At 39.4% G+C, this 22924-nt stretch overlaps 1 protein-coding gene across 2 annotated transcripts; it reads left to right on the top strand.

The window, feature by feature from the left end:
* Positions 1 to 279: 279 nt before the first annotated feature.
* LOC309671457 (protein EURL) lies at positions 280 to 17826 on the top strand. Of its 2 annotated transcripts, XM_082482696.1 has the most exons (5): positions 280 to 342; positions 742 to 871; positions 12487 to 13020; positions 16251 to 16313; positions 16794 to 17826. In XM_082482696.1, the coding sequence occupies exons 2-5, from the start codon at positions 748 to 750 to the stop codon at positions 16952 to 16954; spliced, it is 882 nt and encodes a 293-aa protein (XP_082338822.1). In that variant the 5' UTR covers positions 280 to 342; positions 742 to 747; the 3' UTR covers positions 16955 to 17826. The 2 variants fall into 2 exon arrangements, with proteins under 2 accessions (XP_082338822.1, XP_082338823.1); XM_082482697.1 differs by lacking the exon at positions 280 to 342 and having other exon boundaries at positions 708 to 871.
* The last annotated feature ends 5098 nt before the right edge of the window (positions 17827 to 22924 follow it).

The raw sequence follows: 22924 nt of genomic DNA, 5'->3' as shown, positions 1-22924 counted from the left end.
GGGCGGGGAAGCGGCCGAAGCCGCTCGCTCCTTCCGCCTCTCCGCCCTTCACTGCGCCGCTCTGAGGCGACGCCAACCACCCAGGCGCGGAGGAGCGCGGCTCCAGGGCGTCTTCCCCCATCCACCCGCTCCCCCCGTCCCGCAGGAGCCGTGGTCTCGGCCGGAAGCGGCGGGCGGTGCCTGGCGCCGAGCTCCGGCGGCGGAGGCGCTGGCCGCCGAACAATAGTGGAGAGCGGCGCTGGGGCGGGCGGCGGCACGGAGCGGCGTGGCACGGAGCGGCACGGCGGTGAGCGGGACTGAGGCTGTGGCAGTTCTGGCGGTGGCAAAGCGTCTGCGCCGCCGGTGCGCAGAGAAGGGTGGGATGAGGAGCCGGGGGGAGGAGGGGGAGCGGGACGGTGCGGGGCAGCCTGCGGGGGCGGGAAGGGCTGCGCGGGCGGGGAGGCGGCGGGAGGACTCGGGCCCCGCTGGCCCCGACCCCGCCGTGCGGCCTGGCCGCTGCCCGCGCCGCGCTCTGAGGGAGAAACTTTCCCGGGACGCTCCCGCCCTCCTTCCCTCGTCCCCCTCCGGTCGGGGCGGGCCGGGGCCGGGTGTGTCGGCGGGGGCCGGAACCCTGGTTGGGGGCGGCGTGTGGTGCTGCCTGCCGCTGCCTCCGCTCCAGGCGCGGGGCGGCCGGTGCTTCGGTTGGGTGGCGGTTGAAATAACGGTCTCATCCCTTGTCTGTCCCGTCCCCTCCCCCGCCAGGGCACTATGAACGAGGAGCAGTTTGTGAGCATCGACCTGGACGATGACAACGTCTGCAGCGTCTGCAAGTTGGGCACCGAGAAGGAAACGCTCTCGTTCTGCCACGTTTGTTTTGAGCTGAACATCGAAGGTAACGGGTTTTTGTTTTGTTTTGTTTTACCGGGAGCCGCCTTGCGCGGGGCTTCGTTCGTCGGCTGCCGGCTTGGGCTCGCAGCTGAGCGCACACCGGGCTGATCGGAGAGCTTTGGTAAAGGCTTAGGTCGGAAGACGTGTGTGCTTGGAAAGTTTTCTCGGTGGCCAAAAATAGTTGGTGTGGGTTCCTAAATAGCTCGTTTCCAGTAAAGGTGGGTGCCCTAGCTGCTCTAGTGCCTGCCCCGCTAGGTGGAAAGATGTATCCCCCCCCGCCTCCTTTTGAGAGCTTCTGGAAGGCTCCGGTGTTAATTTTCTGGTATTGGATCTCTGATGTTAATTCGGATCTGAAGGAGTTGATGTTCTGCCTTTATTCCAGGTTTTTGTTCATAGTTAGAGGGATCTATGGACAAAACGGACTTAAATTACGAACTTTAAAGCATAATAGTTTTGGGGGTTTTTTGGAGCAGATCAATGTTTCGCTTTCGCTAGAAATAACCAGAGGATTATTTCTTTTTGCTTTCGTAAGATGATAATGCGTGTAATATGATAAAACTGGGTTCATTTTCAAAGCTTCTTAAAGTCTTCAAATTATAAAGTAGAAATTCTGTCTTTTAAAAGACTAATCTTGTAATACCGTTTTGGCCTCCAGAATGGTATTTTTAAACTTTCAGACCTTGTTTTGCTAAATAATTTACCCATTTTGTTGTTCTTTTTCATGTATGAATGAAATGTTGGGCATGAATGAGCAATAGATCAGTTATTTCCTTTTTTTAAGTCAAATAAGGATTGTTTTGAAAGTATAAATACTGTTGCTTGATTTGGGGGCAACAAAGTAATTTGTTCCAGTTATATAAAGTGGTATTTGCCAGTTGTACATGCATGTGACTACCTAGAGTAATCTATGTTGTTATGGGGCAATTGAATATGAAGATCTTGACACTGTTATGTGAATAGTCCAATTTTTTGATGACAGTAAGATTTGTTGTGTCTCTGATATATATGAGAATATACTAAATGTCTTAAGATCAAGTCTTTCCGAGTTAAAGTGTTATGAGATATGAGCACTGTACCCAGTGATCTAGTTACTTATTCTGAACCCCAGAAGCATAAAACTGACTGGAACGTAGGGGGCTGTAAGGGTATGTACTCCGTACAGTTTCTACTGTGCATCTGACTTTCAGTGTATGTATAGGTAACAAAATTTTGTTCTTACCTTATAGAAATCTGAAAAAGGCATTAGCAATTTGGAATAACTTTTAAATACTCTGTACTGTGTTTTGATTTAAAAAAAAAAAAAAAGTTATGCCTTCAAGGTCTTTGTTGCTACTAGAGGCAATATATGTTCATCTGAACAATTTTTCCATACTTCAGTAGTAATTTGCATGCTTCATGCTTTTGTTTAGAAGAGGCATGCTTGTGTATTTGTATTTTTTGATAAAACTCAGAGCATCTGTCTAACCTAAGACAACCTGTCAGTCTGCTTGAGTTTTCTTACTGCTTTAAAGTGATAGGTTTATGGTTCTCAATGTGAAGATGTTTCTCTCTCTAGGCTTTAAAATGAGGGGGGGGGGGGGGGGAAACACCATATTGCCATAATGAGAATTAAGTACTTTGATTACATTCAGAATCTAGTTTTGGTTTAGACATGTTGAAATAGATAAAACAGAAAGCATTAAAAAAATGCTGGATGGTTTCTATGTTCTGTTGCTTGAGATAACGAGTAACTGACAAATTCAGCTTATGGGTATTACTTTACAAAATGATCATGTGTTTTAGCTGGAACAGCTTTTTTTTTTCTGGAACTCTTAAATAGACTTGATAATAGTAAAGACTTAATCTGTGCAGCAGACTACTTTGCATAATCTTCTAAATTTTCAGTTAATTTTAAAAGGGCTACTTGAACAGAATAGTGAGGAAAGCTCACCTGAAGTTAACTAAACCATTATATTCTCACTCTTTTATTTTGCATAGTAAAAGAAAAGTATTAATATCTTTGATCATTATAGCCTCGAAGTACCTCAATTTCTGATATTCTGCCTCCTGTGTACCACTTTGAAATGATGTACAGTTACTACTTTTATAGGGAGAGGAGGCTTAAGGGCAGCAGAGGTTGTGTAGGTGACCCTACGAAGAATTGTTATAAGATTTTTTTAGCTGAATCAGTGCATGAGCCGGTTCTTTACCATATCCCCGGTCACGTTGTTCTTCCTTTTGACACATCTACTGCATTCCTGTATTTTCCTGTGACAAAGGCTGCAACTTATACGCAGCTAAAATAACAATCTTTTTGCAGTCCTGGGTATGGAATGAAATAGATAATTCACTAACTCAGAATGTTATGCTGGATGTTTTCATATTGACCTCCTGCTTGTAATTTAATGAAGTTCAAATGCATTATGACATTGCTACTTCTTGAACAGAATGAGCTGAAAGTTGCATCAACTCTGTAGATGTGCTATCCTACAATTGCAAATGTCATTCTCACTAATAGTTTGCCTTTTTATTTAACATCATATTTAAAAATCCAAGCTATTAAAACAGGTACACATATTTTTAAGTAATTCAGGAAGTGAAATAGGCTATTCTGAAAAGATATTCATGCAGCAGCTAGGACAGTGCTTAAGGCTTGCTCATTTTTAGTGTTGATCTGCATGTTTAACTTCTCCCTCAGTGAAGGAGGAAATAGCTGCTCTTTAAGAACAGGCAAGCTATTAGTCACAGCTCAGCATCTTGCAGGATGCTTAAGTACTCCCACTGTTTGCAGCACCCTGTTAACTTCCATCTGTTAAATGCTGTCTGACTTAAGGAGAATGTATAGCACCTCTTCCATCTTTCCTGACCATCCAGTCCTCACTAGGAGGGGGTCAGATAGAAGGGTGCATTGCAGATGCGTGTGCAAGGGGAAGTGATGAACTTGACAGTGTTAGATTTACAGTTAGACTGGATGCTCTTAAAGGTCTTTTCCAACCTAAATGATTCTGTGATTTCGTGACTCTACGTATGATATTCTGGAAGTAGGTTTCCCAATTTCCTTTTTTAAAAGGGTGTCATATTCTAATGCTTTAACAAAACTCATGAGAACAATTTTGTTTCCTCTCATGCCAGCATCTGATTGCTTAAAGCTGTCTATGGTAAATCCATGCACCTGAAATTGATCTAGCCCAAAGCTTGACCACCTGAACCCCCCTCTGAAACATACTTTCTCAAATGTGTATAAACAAAGCACTACAGAAATACTATTTACTTAACTATAATGTAATTAAGTGCAGCTTAGTATTGATGAATCTTTGTGTCTTCTGACATCTGTGAATTCAACAGCTGTACAAGTTTGCTTATGTGTAGATGGTCATGTTGATTGTCTTGGTTAAGTAAGATGAGTAATTAGAAATGAGCAAATCAGGGACCATCCCTATCTGTAATGACTCAACAGACTTCTTCCTGGACCAGTGTTGTGATTGTTGTGATGTGTCTCAGCCTTTGCCTTCCTGACATTGGGGTGTTTTGGGTTTTTTTTATTATGTTTGGACAATAGCTTGATAATGATACATAATTGGAGAAAAAAAAATCAAGCTATTCTTATAGTCCTTTATAGACAAGACTGCTATACAGAAAGTTTAATTTGTGGTCTGCCTTAATTAAATAACTGCTGAGTTTCTGAATGAAAAAGTTAGTTACTCTGTCATAAAGCCTTTACTTTTTATGAGAAATCAGGTCTCCATCATAACTTATTTAATAGTATATTTTTTAGCTTTTTACTGAAATAAAATAATAGGCTAGCCTAAAATGTGATTATGCTTTAAGTTCAGTTAATTCACAGCCACCACTGATTTGAGTGCAGTTTGGAGTTCAGCTGTAGTGTCTGTCCCAGAATTTATTCAGGAATGATGTACATGGATTATAGGGTCTCTTTCTCTGAAGGTGACTGAAAGAGTGGTAGCAAAGGGAGAAGAAAAGGAAACATGGGTGAACAGAATAAACAGAAAGCCAAGATGCAGGTTTAAACTTTCTCCTATTGCACATCATCAACCTTTCTTGAACAGGGGAATAGCAACACTCTTAGGAGAGTTTAGTAGTGCTAATCTTCAGTCTAAATGGGATTGGGGGGCAGGAGCGGGAGGTGGTATCTTGAAAGAGCAGTATTTTTGTCCCTGTTGCGCTTTCTCTTTCAGCTCACTTAGTTTGAGGATTCATGCTCGGGGAAGCTGAGTGAACTACGTTACACATAAATACTTTTATTGCAAAACTACATTTTGTGTCTGAAGGGTCATTATCATGTGATTTAGCACAACAGAATACTGAAATGATTCTTAAAGTTTAAAATATGCAAAGTAAATACATATGAAATACTGAACTAACATTTTGAGAAATTAAGCTAATTCTGTACAGTGCTGTTAACATTCTGGATGAGGTTTAGAATATCCTGTTGGTGTGGGTCTGCCGAAGTTAGATGGTTTTTGTTTGCCTTGTGCAGGCGAAGTGAACATCAGAGATTGTACTGTTTTGTTTTTCTGAGTAGGTGTCACAGTAGTAATCTGTGTATTGAAACAGGAAACATCTTAAATTCATATGTAACTGGATTGCGTAAACCAGGAAATCGTGTGTTGTGTGTTAGTTTGAGACAAACTTCTCCTTTTTAAATTCATTATAATATGGGAAAATGAACTCTGGTAGCAAATGTATAATACTAACAACAGATCTGCAGTTATAACTGGAGGGTGGGGGGAAAATACATGAACACACAAAACCGTATGTGTGTGTTTGTGTAAAAGCTATCTGTATGTGTATGTATCAGCAAACCTCTCTGCCTGAATATGATGTCCTTACAAGCTGCTCTGAAGGGCCAGTTGTAGGGTTTCTGTGTAAGAATGTGGTGCTGTACATTGTGTATGCACCCAACTGTGCTCTAATTCTCCTATTAGGAAGATGTAACCGTCTAGCCCGTATTTCGCAGGGTGTGCAGGGGCAGCCGGAGTGCTAAGCAGTTGTGCTGCTTGTGGTGCTGCTCAGAGTTGTTTAGGTATCTTCACATGGGAATGCACTGTGCGATGCAGATGCGTCAGTCCTTTGTTAATGCACACTTTGTGATCCTCTGCGCTACGCCTGTGGTAATCGCGGCTTCAGGAACTTAATACCTGAATGTATTTGTTCAAACATCGGACTTGTCTCTGAAGGTTTCAAAGTTGAAGGTCTGTAATAATTACCGTTTAGTCCGAGTTTCCTGAAATTCAGGGGTTTGTAACAGAGACAAAACCATAATAGAAGGGGAAAATGCGATTGTTTGAACTGAGTTTTATTTACTCTTCTGCTTATCTGGTGCTGCTAACTACGATAACATCTTGGAGAATGCTAGCCGACAAGCTGACTGGCTTGCTTCCATTTCTGTTTAAAGTTGAATAGTAAGTGACAGTGTGTATCCCAGGTCTTCTAATATAAAAGAAGAGATAGTGTAAGTGCTGGGCATCTCTTCACCTGATTTATGTTGATATAATTACATTACCATTGTCCTTTAAAAGTGCTGATACAGCATTTGAAGCAATTTCAGCATCAGGTTGGTGCATTCCAGTCTCCAGGCTGAGACAAAAATGCTATAAGCAAATCTGTCTTATTGCATAGCTTTTTTCCTGTTAAAGTCTATAAAATCTTGTGTAATATCTTCATTCTATGTCCTTTATGCTCATCTTAAAAAAAAAAAAAAAAAAAAAAAAAGTGGTTTAGTTGTTAAAAACTGTAAGCATTCAAGTTTCACTTTTTTCCTTCTTACACCTTACAGAAGAATATTTTGGAAACTGCTATTTTAATTTCATTCTGTTCCAAAATATTACACATCCTTATTTTTTCAGTGTTAATGAAATAATAACCAGTAAAATACATTATTCTGGCAACAAAAGCTAAAAAAATTCATCACTGCCCTTTAGGCTAGACAGATGAGAACTTGTTTCAAGGTAACATTTTCAGTCTAGGGGTATGACTCATTTCTGCAAACTTGAATAGACTTGTGGAACTAGCTGCGGTTTCCACTAAACCTCTTAACTATGAATTCAAGTCTGAACTTAGTTGGAGATGCTATTCTTAATCTTCTAAGCCCCATATAAGTATAGTAGAGCTGCGTGGCTAGTTCTAAGAGTACATTCTTGAATTTTGAATTTTTGCAAGTGTGGGAGGTTTGTACATGCAAACAAGGAAATTGAGCAGTTAGTGTTACTTACCTGGCATCATCCATGATACAGAAGTGCTGTCTCATGGCTTCTGCTATCTTTAAGGTCAGTTTAATTGATTTTCTTACCAAAGTGTGAGACGTCTTTAACACATAGTAAAGTTTTCATCAGAATGTATTCACTTGTCTAATAAAGTAGTAAACTCTCTTCTTAGTATAGTACATAGGGATCATGAATTTTGAAAACGTGTTTAAAGGGTCAATTGGATCTCTGTTCTGTCTTATGTAGTAGTATGTCTTAGCTCGTTTGTATTTTAGCACATAGCAAATAGAAATGCAGTGGGAGATGATTTGTGTGCACACTTGATGTATGGAATGTACTGGATTTATCATATGAAAGTGATATCTGGTCTTTATCATGTGTCTGGTTTTGGAAGTTAATGGACGGCACTGGCATTTTCCTTCCAGCCAATCTAATAAATCGTAAGATCTAACTCTCAAATGAAATTGCATGCATACACTTAAAAATAGCAGTTGGCTTTACATCTTGTCAGGCAGATGTACTGGAGATAACGCATCTCTAATGATCCCACTTTTCGGTGTTGGCAGAATTGTCCAACTGAAGAATATCAGTTTTCCTCACCCCTTGTCATTTAGACGTGTGGGTGACTTGCTGTCTTAGGTCATCATGGGCTGGTTTTATTTAATGTGTTTTGAACAGGTCTTGGGATCTGCTTTTCTATTACAACACACCCCCCCTCTTTCAGCGCTCTTAATGAGCAGACTAATACATAGCAGTGGCTTAAAATAGATAGATGTCAACATTTAATGTCTTGTGAAGCATTTCCCTGTCTGCTGCTGGTCTTAGCCCTGTACATGAAGTAAACCAAACTTGAGCTCATCTGATCTTGGTGTTCTTGGTGGACACGAGCAGTTGTTCAGGAGCAGTTTCATAAGCCAGTTAAACATCTCTGTTTACAGAGTGATACTGTATGTGAGGTTGGACAGCTGAGGGGAGCAGCAGTGGGAACGTTTCAAAACGTGGTAGAAGCTGCGGCTCTTAAAGTAGGCAGCCATGGACCTTCACGAGGGTTCTTTCTCACTTATAAGACTAAAGGAAAAAGCATAGGTGCTTACCACAAATATTTCTAGAGGTGACTACTTAGGATGAGGTGAATTGTGCCCAAGAAGTGTTTCTTCACTGGCTGTGGGGGCAGTCTCCACAACTAACTAAAACGAGAGGTAGACCTTTTCTAGGTGTTCTGGCTTAAACAGAGAATTTTGCCCATGTTACCAGTACAATACAAATTTACAGTATGAGTTGCATTCACTCTCCTTGGACTGTCCACATGTACTTTATATGTTTATGGAAGCTGTATGCCAGCGTTATACTGAGAAGGCAGGTTTTCTTTTCCTTTCTCTAAGGTCAGGTATAAATCTTATCCATAAGTATTTGTAAATTCTTTAAAGGGACTTTAACATGGCTTTAATTAACTAATGTCATACTACAAACTTAAAATTGACTATTCATGTGTCTAGAAGTACTCTTGTTAGTTTTAGTTCACTCCATCTTAAATTCTGGGTTTTTTTCCTCTTCAGCTGCCCAAGCTAAGGTTATTCACCATTGCAAAAAACATTAGTTTCCAGCATTGCGTTATAAATTGCTAAAAAGGGAATGCAGGGTTTCTTTAACGTTATTTTCAACTGATGGAGCTGAAAGACAAAGTAAGAAAGTTTTTTAAAAAAAGAAAAACAAATTAAAAAACCCTGCTGTGGAAGCTAAACAAGCAAGCTAATGATCACTGATTTTTAGTGAAAATGTTTGTGAAGGAATGTGCAGTAGTCTTGGTATTCAAGAGCATTCCTTTTGAATTGAACTTGTTCATTATTATAACCTCCAAATAAAGCAACTATTCTAGCCAGCTTTATATATAAGTGAGCAAACATTTCAACATAGTTTTGTATCTTTATCATGAAGAAGTTATACATAGTTCTTGAAGAATGAGTTGCAAAGGCAGAAATAAAGCTTTTGTAGACTTCTTCATTAAAAAAAAAAAAGGACTTTAATGTGATGGAAACTGATTAACTTTTAAGTACAAATGCTTTAAAATGAGGTGGACTTTATTAAGATGTGATTATACACCTAGTTATGTGGTAAATATTCTCCCCGCTCTCTTCTGCTTTGCACTTATGAATAACTAGAAGTTACAAAAACGTGTACTACTTTATAAATTGCCTAATTGCTAGTCATTTATTTACAAAATTATTTTGCAGGATTAGGACTGATTATGTTGAGAACTCTACCAGTATAGAGGAAGAGTTTCTGCCTTGCATGGCTTACAAATTAAAATATTCCATTTTAATTTTTTTTTCGCCTTAATACTAGGCTTTTAAATAAGCAGCCCCGTTCTTGTAAGTGCTCAACATACAAAGATATTGCTGAGTAAAGTGAAACCATTCATATTTCATCTAGGACACATGGGTTACCAGAATCAGAAGCAAATTACTTATTTTCTTTTATGATTTGTCTTGAGGTTTGGTATCGCCCTGTGAATCTTGTTCACTTGAGGAATGATATCTGGTGTGAGCTTTTTTCCTAATAGCATCTGCTGTCTTAAGTTAACTAGATGGCATCTTCTAGATGTTACTGAATTTTGGTGGATTTTTTTTTTTTTTTCTCTGCAGATATAACTTTCCTGCTCTGGGTGGTTGTGGGCTTTTTGCTAATTTTTGGGGTTCTTTTTCCTTTTCTGAAAAAATTGTATGAAGGGTATGACGTACTCGGACATAGTCTGCAATCCTAGTCTTGGAAAGTAAGACAAGGGACAAAAATGTATACATACCTACCAGTGTGTGGGGGGGGAAATGTTAATGGCGGTATGATTGCTGACTTGAGCAACCAGCCAAAAAAATAAAAAGGTTGAGATGGATATTGGCAAACAGGAACATTGAGACAGAACTGAAACCCTGTGAAAATCCCTAGAACCGACAAATAGCAGTTTGCCAAAATTGTGGTCTGTCTTCTTGTAATGTACGGAAGTCTTACCTTGTTTTATTCATCTCTCTGTATATAGTGTTGAATTAAGTAATGTGTCTTCTAAAACTGGATCATCTTTATATGCCATTGCTTTGGTCCATGCAAGTTTACCAGCTGGTAGGTTTTTCTGCCACTGTGATGAAAGAAAAAAATGTGAAGTATTAAGTCTTACCAAAAAGAAGTAGGCATCTTTTCTGCCTCATAAAACTGATGGTATTGCCCACAACAGAAGGACTTGTGTCAAAGAAACATACTCTTACTTGCTGTGATACAGGTACATCATTACTAGTTTGTGCTGGCACAGCAGCTGCTGTGAGTGCTCAGCTCTTGGGATGCAAGTCCAGAAGGTTAGTGGCTGACGTTATTCACATTCTCTGTATTGGAAAGGACTAATTGTCACCTTAGTACAAAAGAAATATTGAGGGTTGTTTGTGGGTTTTGGGTTTGGTTTTTTTGTTTGTTTTTTAGAGTTGTTTTTTTTTTTTTTGCATGTGTTCGTTACAGTAAAAATTGAGACCAGTTACATGAAAGCTGAAGCAAGTCTAAGCAATTCTGTACAAAACTGGTTTGGTTTTGTATGTTTTCTGTTCCTTACTGTTTTGAAGAGTATTTAGATAGACCCTTTTTGGTTTCTTTCAGTGGAGCAAGGAAAGGGGAAGCATGTAAATTCTGGTCTGGGGGTTATTCTTCTGTACTGGAAGTGTTTTGTAATACCTTGCTCTATGGTCAGAAATAATGACATGGCTAGTATGTGGCATATAAAATAGCAAAACTTAGACTTCTGAAGTAACTTTCTTTTTCCTCTATAATAGTTTCTAATTTCAGGCATACCTGATATTACTGAGTTCTGATAAAATAGATTTCTTTGAGCAGCATGCTTGTGGAGTAGGGAAGTTAAGAATGTTCAAAACTCTTTTAAAACGTACATTTGTCAGAAAGAAAGACTTGAGTAACCTTGAGCTTATAGCTTAGACCCCAAAATCGGATGAGGCTTCATAAAGTCATGGTGCACTTATTCTTTTTTTGTGTAACTGAAATTGTGTAGTGTTTGGTTTTGTGTGGTTTCGCACCCTTGTCCTATTGGACAAGTAACATGTTATTCTCAGGGAAATAATGAAGCAGAAAGCCTCAAAGGAATATTGTTGGGTTTTTTTAAGTGAGACTGCAGTGTTTTAGCATTTCTTGTGCGGGTGGTTATTTTGTGATTGCCCCAGAAGTGACAGTGTATATTCATGAGCAAATGTAGTCTGATTTGCTTCTTCAGGTGTGCCAGACAGAGAACTTAACTGCAAGAAGCCATGCCTCTAGAACCAGCTCTGGGTGTATTTCATTAAAGTTGCAAGATTCATTTTTTTCTGTTTTTAATAGAAACAGTGCAGTAGTTCTTTCCCTAGTTTGGGGGAAGGAGGGGATGCAGGGGAAAATAAGAAGTAAAAACTTGGTAGGTACCTTTTGATTTTTTGAGTTGGGAGAAGGGTGGTATCCTAAGAGCAAAACAGATGTTAGTACCGATTAGCAGCTGTGAACTATAAACAGTCTGTGCAAAACTGCATTTATCCTAGGTTTACTAACTGTGCTTTCTGCAGTTCTCCTCCCTCTTCTTCACTAAATCTTCAAGTACTGGCTTTAGACAGAATTACTCTGTCCTGCGGTCAGAAGATGTTGGCTTCGTTCATCTTATGGTCAAATTGTTAGGTGGGTTCCTGAGCATTATTGCATAGGAAATTGTGTAAAACTTGTTTTTCAGCCAATTTGATGACATTTTCCGTAAGTGAAAGAAAGCGCTGTAAACTTCATCAGCATAGCATGTTGAAGAATCACTTGGGTTAAGCAAATAACATTGAACAAATCAGTCTGTTTTTGTAGAGTTTGCAGTGTTGTGAATATATGCCTTACTAACTTTGATTGACAGTGTTTGCTTATCATTGATGGCTTAAAGATTTTGACTACTTCGATGACACAAGCCTGCACATTGTGGTATTTGTTGAGCAGATAGCTCATAACATCCATAGAAGATGGGAGCATGAATGACTACTCTCAAAATGCTCTTCAGTATCGTTCTATAGAACTTTCTGATAATACAGTTGGGATTATTTAACTTCTACAGTTTATACACTTGTTTATAGGTATGATGCAGTATGTACAGAATTAGCAGTTTGTTTCATCTGCATTATCATCCAAGAGGCATATACAGGTAATTTAGAAGTCCTGCAGTAGAGACTACTGTGTGCAAAACACTAAGGACTCGGGACCGAGTGGAATTTTAAAAATTTTAGTGTCACATATCCTTGTTTACTTCAGTGATTAAACTGTTAATAGGAGAGCATCAGTTAAGTTTTTGTTTTCTTGGTTGATTGTGAGTAAAGATTTTGAAAAATTAGTTGAGTATACGAGTGAACCTTTTTCTGTTATGTCTTTACAGGAGTACCAAAGTCAGATCTTCTACATACAAGATCTTTAAGGGGGCACAGAGACTGCTTTGAAAAATTCCACTTAATAGCAAATCAGGACTGTCCGCGATCAAAGCTCTCTAAAAGTCCATATGCAGAAGTAAAAAATATCTTGAGCAAAAAAATTAACTGGATCATACAGTATGCACAAAACAAGGATATAGACTCTGATCCCGAAAGCTCAAAATCATCCCAACACCAGCTTTTTAACTTCAGACATCAGACTGATAGAAAATTACTCCCACAGTTTGATTCCCCAGTACCTAGATACTCTGCAAAATGGATAGACGGGAATTCTGGAGGCATCTCAAGCTGCTCACAAACTCTTTTGGAACAAAGAGAATCCACAGATTTCAGACTTGGGGTGTTGCAAGAAACAGGTGCTACCTTTTGTTGCAGCAGTGTTTTGTGGTCTAATCACAACCAAACCCAGAAAACTGAAAAAGCTGAAGGTGATTCACTTACCAGTGCTCATAGAAGGTATCCTCAGTACAGCAGGGAAGAACGTAAGTATATATCTATTTACACACAACCTAGCAGGCAAGGGCATTCTTTGAAATATCTTTTGACCACTTCGTGTCCCCACAGGGCATTAATTCACAGCCTGAAACACAGCTTTTTGCAGTTTGGAGTTACTGTAAAACCTGTGAAGAAAAAGGCTATGTGGCTAAGCATATAGTATGGAGGGTTTGGTTGGTGTTGGGGTTTTGTTTGGTTGTGTTTTTTAGATTTTTGGGTTAGTTATACCCCAATGTGATACCAGACGTGCCTAATTTATGCAAAAAAAAAAAGTTATTGTTGTGGTTGATTACAGTCACTTTAATGTCAGTCCTGGCAGTTCCTGCCTGTGGAGATTATGAAGCTCCTGAAAACAACTGTCTTACTGAACTTGCGCAGTGCCTTGAGTTACATTTTACAGACAGCTGCACTAAGCAATAGGGGAAATTAGAAGTAAGGTAGCAGAACAAACTTGTGAAACAACATAAAATTAAACAATTGTAACAGTAGCAGACTTTCCTTGTGCATTTTATTACATTTTTTTTCTTTTGTTTATTGAGTGTAAGAAAATGGGAAGGCTCTTATGCCACTGTGTTCTTTTAAAGGGTGTAGCAGTAGACCTGAGCAATTCTCTTGATGACTGTGATGTTACTGAAAGCAGCAGAAAATAAGTTTTCCCGGTACTTAAGAAGGTCACTAGAAGAAGCTGGGATATTGTACTGTCTGGAATCAACCTACGTGAAAAGTCTTAGGACTAAGCTCCTGCTTTTAGAACAGTGCCTGGTCCTAAACTGGGATACATCCACTCTTGTTTGTGTAGATGAGAAAAGTAATTGGAGAGGGTTTCTGAATTTCAAAAGACCTGAGAAAGAAGAAAAATAAGCTGGTAAAATATTCAGTGGAAAATTAGGTGATTAAAAAGAAGGTAATAATGGAATTGAGAATGTCAGAAGACTGAGAAAGAGGTACTGTAAAAAGTTGTTATCAGTTTTGTTAGGCTCACTTTTTTTTTTAACAAACCTGTCCTTGCAAAGTTTATTCATTTCTTATTCTTTATAAAAGGATTTTAACTGCTATATGATATTTCATATTGCATTTGTAGTGAATTAGTAGTCTTAAAGCCATAAATCAAAACACATATGCTGTGCTGTTTGACCACCTGTCCTCTGGAGTCATAAATTGGGATTACATAAATCAGGACAGCAGTTAACAGAGGAATTATGAAAGCTTGACCCGGTTTATAGGGTTATCTAACTCAAGTTAGTGACTTGGAATTTATGTCTCTGATTTCGGGACAAGGGAACATAAAGCTATTTTGAGCACAATAACAGATTTTTTTTTCTTCTGTTATTACTGCATAATGCACTTTTGAGGAATTTTTGCTTTGTATTATAAGTATCTGTTTAATCTTTTTTGCAGTATTTAGCTTTGAAAGACATTCATTTGGAGACTCTGATTATATAAGGTTTGCATTTTAGAGAAAAACTCAGGCTTTTCTCTGCCAGAATTAGGTATCTTCTTATTGCAGTACCTCCACTGTAACAACATAGCGGTCTACTGAAAAAAAAAAAAAAAAAAAAACCCAAAACTATTGTTAATGTAACTGCAAATAGCTTGGTCAATATTTTTTTTACAATTGTTCTCAACTATGGATAGAATAAATTAAATTCAGTGTTCTGTTCCTTCTCCCTTTCACTTGTGTATCAGAATTATATGGCATAAAATAGTCCTGTCCTGTTATACATGTGAAATGTGTGAACTTGCCCATCTGCTACAGCTGATGAAATGTTGATGAAAATAATAAAGAAATGGGAAGTAACATCGTACCACTGGGTAAAAAGGGGGGAAGGGGAATCTTGAAATTTTTATAGAGCTGTCAATTACTATATTTTAAATCCCATCAGGGTTTTTGCGGAGTTTAAAGGGTGGTAAGATGTGAGAAAGGAATTGTCAGTTGTATTGATAGCCAAAGGTAGGAAGGAGTTCCACTGTCCCTGACTGTTGGGGGAGAAAGGTGAATCTCTTTCATTTGTAAGTGGCATTATATCTTGAATAACAAGTAGGCAATCTTAGCTATCGCCAACTTCTTTGGTTTGGCAATACCGACAGAAAGTTAATGTCCCACAACTGCAAGATGTGAGGTTGAAAAAGGCAGCTTAGGATAATCGAATAGTGCTGTGGGTAGGTAAGGACCATTGTTTTCAGAACTTAAGCTTTAAATTTACAATATAGAAACCTCTTGCACTGAGAAATCTCTGAACAAAAGCTGCATGATTGCAGCATAGGTTTTTCTCAAGTATGCAGTGAGAGCTCTGCTAAGCTGCAGCGTTGTTTAAAAACCATATTTAAAAATTACAGGGTCTTAAAGCTTGTTTCAGTTCCTGTATCCTCCTGTGATCAGGACTGTCACTTTTTGCCGTGCTGCCTAGGGCATCTCAGCAGCAGGCACAGCACCAACCTGTGCCCACCGCTGCTCGCCAGTCATTCCCTACTTGCTACTGTTGATCAAGGGCGGCGTAGAATACTTTCACAACTGTCTCTTCTGAGGTTTAATATATATTTTCTATACAGAAGGGCTTTTGAATGATGCTGAGGGTTCTTTCTTTAGTTTTCACTAGGAACACAGCACAGAAAGGGAGAAGTAAACCTATTTTCATATGCTGGTATTTGTATCAAACTAAGATATTATTTTTTCATCATTTGTCACTGAGGTACTCAGTGGAAACCGTATGTTATTCTTACATGCATAGAGTGCAAAACTTCATAGCCAAAGCAGGTAGCCGCATGCTAAAAACTGTCCAGACGCCGTTTCCTGTAGGCTTGCAAATGTAGCAGAACTTGCCTCAGAATTGTGCACTTGTCCACAATTAAACAGGTAAACTTGCATGGGGTTACACTGTGGAAACCATGTTTTGCAGTCAAAGGAAGGTAAAGTATTTAAAGGTGTCAAGCAATTTACAAACAGTTCTGATTCTGGACACTTCTGGTTTGAGGGCTTGAGTTTCCTTTTTTTTGACACCGAAGAAGGGGCTTTCCTGTGGAGTAAATCCTTGTCTGTCAACATAAAAGAGAGAATTTTCAAACTCTCCACAAATGACTGATAAATAATGTTGCTGCTTACTTACTGCCACTCCTCTGTTAATTACTAGGATGCAAATGATGACAATTTGAGGAAACAGTCTGTTTAGGGATGCTTATGTGACTTCGGTAGTAGTAATAACAGATTTTATTGTTACAGTGACTATGATGAATCCTGGAGAGTTAAAGCAACTTAATGAAAAACTGCTCAAGCAAATCCAGGGTGAGAATTTTTCAATACTCTTTGGTTTGGGTTTGTATTGCTTTGTAATAAAGAAAGTTGTCTTTAAAAAAAAAAAAAAGTAAAAAAAAAAAAAGTGATGGCTTTACTGTCAGTTAAGTTTTGAACTGAAATTTCCACGTAAAACAAAGAACTTCTAGGTGCTTTTATTATGTAACCTCCTTGGGCATTGCTAAGTGCCACTTGAAGAATACAGTATTTTCTAAGTTTTTTGACTGGAAGCAACTTCATTATGAGTTATAAACTGATCCACCTTGGCTCAGGTCACCTAAAACTATAAACTGGTTATCCTGTTCAGTTTACAATGCATTCATGAGGCTGTGCTGGAACCAGAAAAAGTGGTGTTCTTGTGCATGAGCCCACTTAAATGTCTGTGCCTGTGTCATACTAATGTTCAGCGCTGCTGCTTAACTCTGTGAAAGTTCAGGGACCAAGTGCATTAACCTAATAACGTTCTTGCAGATGTGTTTGAAGAGCTGACGCAGCAAGTCCAAGAAAAGGACTCTTTGGCCTCAGAGCTCAACGTCCGTCATATTGCTATCGAGCAGCTGCTGAAGAACTGCTCCAAACTGCCATGTCTACAGATGGGACGAGCAGGGATGAAACCAAATGTCCCCATATAAATGGGATACAACTTCTATCCCCCTATAGAGCTAACTTTCCCTAAAAGCTTTGATAACCATTAAATACAGCTGCACAGATATTTAGAAGCTTTTGAGGAAACTTGGGCGGCTTTCTCTTTGCATTCATAATCCATAAGAAGTCTTATTCCACTTTGGTTTTAACAAAAAAGGCAAATATTTTAGGTATTAAAATCTACTGTAATAAGGTTTATTCACTTTGGGATTTATTTTTTTTTTTTGCCCATAACTATGCGTGAGCCTTGAACTTAATTTTGTGCTTTGTTGATAATAAAATTGTTTCTAACAAAGAATGACCTGAAGCCTGTAAACCTGCCTCCTTCATACAGAGGAAAAATAAAAATTTGAGTTTTGATCAGGTCTGATCATGTTACATCCAAGAGAGCTTTAAGGGGAGAACAGTATTAATGAAACTCATGTTTTCTTATTTATTATGAGCAATATTTTATTATTGAAATTTTATACTAAATAAATATCACTATTTTAGGTACTTTTCCAGATCTCTTTATAAAATGTCTGAATTACTGTGTAATGTTTATGCCTTGTGTATGATTGTTTATCCTTTTTCAGGTCTGTATCTTTCATGATACAATTTATTAAAAAAAATCCTGTTTCCCAAAGAGATGAATTTCACCTGTTAAAGAAGAAAATGTGGTGGTGCATCACTTATTTTTATCAGCTTTATAACAGAAGAATTTGGTTCATGAGACATGTTTTAAAACAAAAAAAAAAAAGCACAGCACTTCCTTTAAAAAAAAAAAAAAATCCATACTTTGGTTTTAATGCGTAGAAGTTTAAGTTGTTTTATATGTGTGAAATTTTCAATGCTGAAAAATTACTTCAAAAAAACTAAATAAATTTGTAATACTACATTACCTTGTTATGAGTTTTTTTATAAAGTTGGATCAGACTATGATAAAGTGCTTTCATTTTGAAATGCAAGTAGTAGTGATACATTATGAAACAGAACAGACTCTGCTTTTTTTAAAACTGCTATCTGTCTACCGTACTGAGAAACCTTATTTAATCTTTGCTACAAGGTTGATTGTAGAGCTGGATTTGTAGAACTGAAAATTGCTGAGTTGTACTAAGGAAGTTAGGAGTGGGGGCAGAAAATTCCCTCACCCCCAAGTTAAAGTCTTTGTGCTTTCTGATTTCATAGAATAGTTTGGGTTGGAAGGGACCTTTAAAGGTCATCTACTCCAGCCCCTCTGCAATGAGCAGGGACATTTTCAACTAGACCAGGTTGCTCAGAGCCCTGTCCAACCTGACCTTGAGTGTTTCCAGGGATGGGGCATCTACCACCTCTCTGGGCAACCTGTTTTAGTGTTGCTCCACCCTCACAGTAAAGAATTTCTTCCTTTTATATCTAGTCTAAATCTTCCTCTTTTAGTTTAAAACCATTGCCTCTTGTCCTATCACAGCAGGCCATGCTAAAAAGTGTGTTCCTGTCTTTCTTATAAGTCCCCTTTAAGCACTGAAAGGCTGCAATAAGGTCTCCCCAGAGTCTCCTCTTCTCCAGGCTGAACAACCCCAGCTCTCTCAGCCTGTCCTCATAGGAGAGGTGCTCCAGCCCTCCTCTGGACCATGTCTTTCCTGTACTGAGGGCTCCAGAACTGTGGGGAGAGAGGTTGCCAGTGAATAGTGAGGCAAAAAAGTTGAGTACCTCAGCATTCTCCTTGTTTGTAGTTACTGGTTTGCCAGTCGTGTTCAGCATGGGGCTACGCTTTCACCTTCCTTTTCTGGTTGACATACCTGTAGAAGCCCTTCTTATTCTTCTTTGTGTCCCTTGCCAAGTTCAGATCGAGCTGCACCTTGGCCTTCCTGACCCCATCCCAGAGTCCCTATACTTTTCCCAGGATGCCTGTCCCTGCTTACATTGCCTGTGTGTTTCATTCTTGCCTTTTAGTTTGATGAGCAGATCTTGACTCAGCTGTGCTGCCCTGCCTTCGTGATAGCTTATAGCTGGGGATCCAAGAGCTCTTGTGTTCTAAGAAAATCGTCCTTTAAGATCTTCCAGCTCTATTCTATTCCCTTGTCCCAGAGGCAGTTTCCCAGGTGCTCCTATTGTTTAACTCCTTGAAGAGCTGGAAGTTCGCTTTCCTAAAATTCAGAGTCCTGACTTTACTCTTTGCCTGACCCTCAGGACTATGAACTCCACTGACTGCAGCCCAGGCTGCCTCCAGCCTTGATGTCACCGATTAGCTCTCTAGCGTTGGCGACCAACAGGTCTGGTATCGCGTCCCCTCTGCTAGGGCTATCTATCATCTGGCTTAAGAAGTTATCCTTGATGCACTCCAGGAATCTCCTGCATTTTTATCAATTTAAAGGAAAACAGTAACTCACATAGCTGAGCTGAAAGAATGACTAGCACAAAGAAAGGTTTAGATTTGATTTTAAAATCAAACTGAGAAGTAAGCTGAAGTTCAGACTAGGTTTTTTGATTGCCCTCCCTATAGTGATATCTGGATTACACCTGACAGGTTGATTAATTTTATTATTTTTCCAGGATGTATATCTGGAAGGGCCCTGAAAGGAGTTTGGAACAGCTTGAAAGTATGCATGAGTGGGGACTTGAACTTGCCTGTCTCTGGGTATTTTGTGGTTTAGGAGGGGAAAAAATTGATAGCGTCATTGCTTGCGTGTGCAAGTGGGCCTCTAAGTACATGTGCAGTAGCTAATCCCTAATTATAGTTGTCAGAAGATGGGTTAATCTCCACGTGCAAGCCTGTAAACCTTATTAATACAGTACTGAGATAACTGCAAAGGGTGAGGCGAGAGGAGAAATACTGTTGTTACTCATAGCTGTGAAAATGGCGGTCGTACACTCTGAGGAAGGCTGGATATAGAATTCCCTGGGTGTCTGATCAGACTCACGGGGGTCTCAATTTCATGTCACTGGATAGTGAGGAGCATTACGTTATACTTAACACTTTTGCTGTTTGCTTCTGTGGGAAGTAAAAGCATAGCATCTACACTTTAAGTCCTTCCTACTGCATTTCGAAGTTTTGGGGTTTTTTTGTTACAGGTTGAGGGGGCTTCTTTTGTTTTTAAGATGGGTTATAATTAGGAAGGATAACTTTGGGGACATGTAAGCCATGGAGAAAGAAATTTTTTTATGCTTTGCCTTCGATATGATTGTGAGTCAGGGTAAAAGGAAAGCATACACCTAGCATGTGCACTTAAAAGAAAATCTAACTATATAGGTCTTTTTTAGAATCATAGAATTGTCTAGGTTGGAAGAGACCCTTGGGATCATCGAGTCCAACCGTCTACCCTACTCTACAAAGTTCTCCCCTACACCATATCCCCTACACCATATCCCCCAACACCACATCTAAACGTCTCTTAAACACATCCAGGGATGGGGACTCAACCACCTCCCTGGGCAGTCTATTCCAATGCCCGACCACCCTCTCTGTGAAAAATTCTTTCCTAATGTTCAGTCTAAACCTACCCTGTTGGAGCTTGAACCCCTTCCCTCTTGTTCTGTCATTAATTACCTGTGAGAAGAGACCAGCACCAACCTCTCTACAGTGCCCTTTCAAATAGTTGTAGAGAGTGATGAGGTCTCCCCTCAGCCTCCTCCTCCTCAAACTAAACAGCCCCAGCTCCTTCAACCGCTCTTCATATGATTTGTTCGCTAGGCCCTTCACCAGCTTCGTCGCCCTCCTCTGCACTCGCTCCAGCACCTCGATATCCCTCTTGTATTGAGGTGCCCAAAACTGGACACAATACTCGAGGGGTGGCCTCACCAGTGCTGAGTTTTCTTAAGCTCAGGCTGCGGAGGGGGTCAGCGTGTACCCCAGCTGTCTGGCAGCCCTGAACTGCAGTTGCTGCTGCACACCGCTGTAGCCCAGAGGAGTTCAAGAAGATAGAGGTGGCTGTGCTCTTGGTTTAAAAGTAATGTGCTGGGAAATCTGTCTGGTGTAAGTCTTGCATTAAATTGGAGTTGTTTCTGAATATGAAATGTTGATTCTTAGGGTATTCAGATATGAGATGAACGTGTTTTGAGTAAGTAGTGACCAAGCTTTAACAAAGCAGAGGGGGAAAGACTTGCATTTGCAAAAGCGGTATTTGAGGCTCTGAACACCTGTCAAATAAAATCCAGTGTGAGATTCTGACAGCTTAAAGCTTGCCGGTTTTCATTTGCATATAGGCTATCGCTTATTTAAAATGGTGACAAGAACTGGCCAGAAACTGGCATACTTAAACAGAAGGATCTTAATGAAATGCTCTCTGAAAACGTAAGCAGAATTGCTACAGTTAGGGGGCCGGGGGGAGGGGGGGTTGGTTGTTGTTGTTGGTTGGTTGGGATTTTGTTTTGCAATTGCTAGTGGTAAAGTGCAGAGACCGAATTCTTTCTCTTTAACAAAGGAACGTATTACCAATAAAATCATTCACCTAAACTGAATCCTGAAACCTTCTGTTACTTTATTTGTATTCCAGTGCCTGGAAACCCCAACAGTGAGAGCACAGCTGCACCTAAGGCTGGCTTAGACAGTAATTAAATTCACAAGGAGGAGTCTTGCTTGATCAAAATTAGATCTGTATGAGTATAAAAGAGCATACCACAAAGTTAGAACCATTTAAGAGCTTAATCTATTTTTTTCATGCAGAGTCTTCCTTTTTTAGGAGCAATTGGTAATTGGTAATTATAAAAACGTTGCTCTCCTTTTTTCCTGAATTGGGCTCTCAGGTTGGGCAGGGGTATTCTGTCAGCACCCCCGAATGATAATACCTACGCTGGTTTCCATGCCAACAAGCCATTTCCAGAAAGTGGGTAGGGGGCTTGGAGCTTGTTGCTGCTTTTTAATTAATCAAGCCCTAGGAAGAGAATTGATTTTTTTTGTTTGTTTGTTAGCTTTTATTAGAAATATTTCTGCCACGTAGCGCTTTCTAGATAACGCAGCTGTTTATGTCAAAATTGGAAATGCTAATTACATGTGGCAAAGAGGTAATAGATTGCACGGGCAGTTAAATTTGTTTTGCAATTATAAGATTTAGATTGACTTATACATATTTAAATACTGAGATTTGATTTTGAGGAAAATCTAATAAAGCAATCTGTTAATTTTTTTTTCAGATTAGCAGATTACTTGTTTTATTAGTTTTTCCCCAGGATTTTTGGTTTTAAGAAGGAATAAAATGTTTTTAGCTGGATATAAACTATAACTGTAACTGAAACAACATTAAGGAAACTGTGTCTCTGGGAATAGCATTGAAGCTATTAAAGTCGGTTGGGTGGTATGTTTGTTAAGAAAACTTTCCACAGTAGCGGTGGTTCTAAAACATGTCATAATCATGATGTTTCTGGCGAAAGAAAGAAAGGGTTTAAATTCATAGACACTGCAAATAAATCTATTTGGTTTTTAAAAAGGCCTTTTTTTATTGTGTTGTGTGAAGCAGCCCTCTTCACTTTTCTTTTGCAGTGATTAAATGTGATAGCATCTCTTGGCTTCAAGTTTTTAAAAAAATATTTCATAAGGATGCAGTTAAAATGGTGTGCTGGAATAAAGGGAAGTAGAAACGCCAGTGGCTGTAGCTCTTGAGGTAGCTTAAATTCTGCAGTAGGGTGGAAAAAACAAAGAAGCTACTAAATTATTATTGTCGTTTGGCAGTGTGATAATAACATAAGTCAATGGTGGATCCCACAGTGAAATGAAAGGCAGAACTTTTTTTCACCTCCATTTAATTTGTACCCCATACAGTGCCCGTTGCCATAGAGTACCGAAACCTGCAGGAACCACCTTGCAATCGCTTGTTTATCTACCATCTGCTTACATGTTTGTTTAAAGGAGTGTTTTCCTCAATTACTGAGAACAAATTAATTTGCCACTTGAAGGTGTACTTGTGTAGGTGTTTCATTCTTGTCCATAAGCCACATCAGACACCTCATGGTCCTTGCCTGCACTCGCGTCCTCTGCTCACTGTAGTCTCTACTCCTGAGTC

Source organism: Vanellus vanellus (assembly GCF_965231255.1).
Source record: "Vanellus vanellus genome assembly, chromosome: 1".
Classification (NCBI taxonomy): Eukaryota; Metazoa; Chordata; class Aves; order Charadriiformes; family Charadriidae; genus Vanellus; species Vanellus vanellus.
Note: the sequence above shows the minus strand (reverse complement) of the source record. Positions and strands in the feature narration are given on the sequence as shown.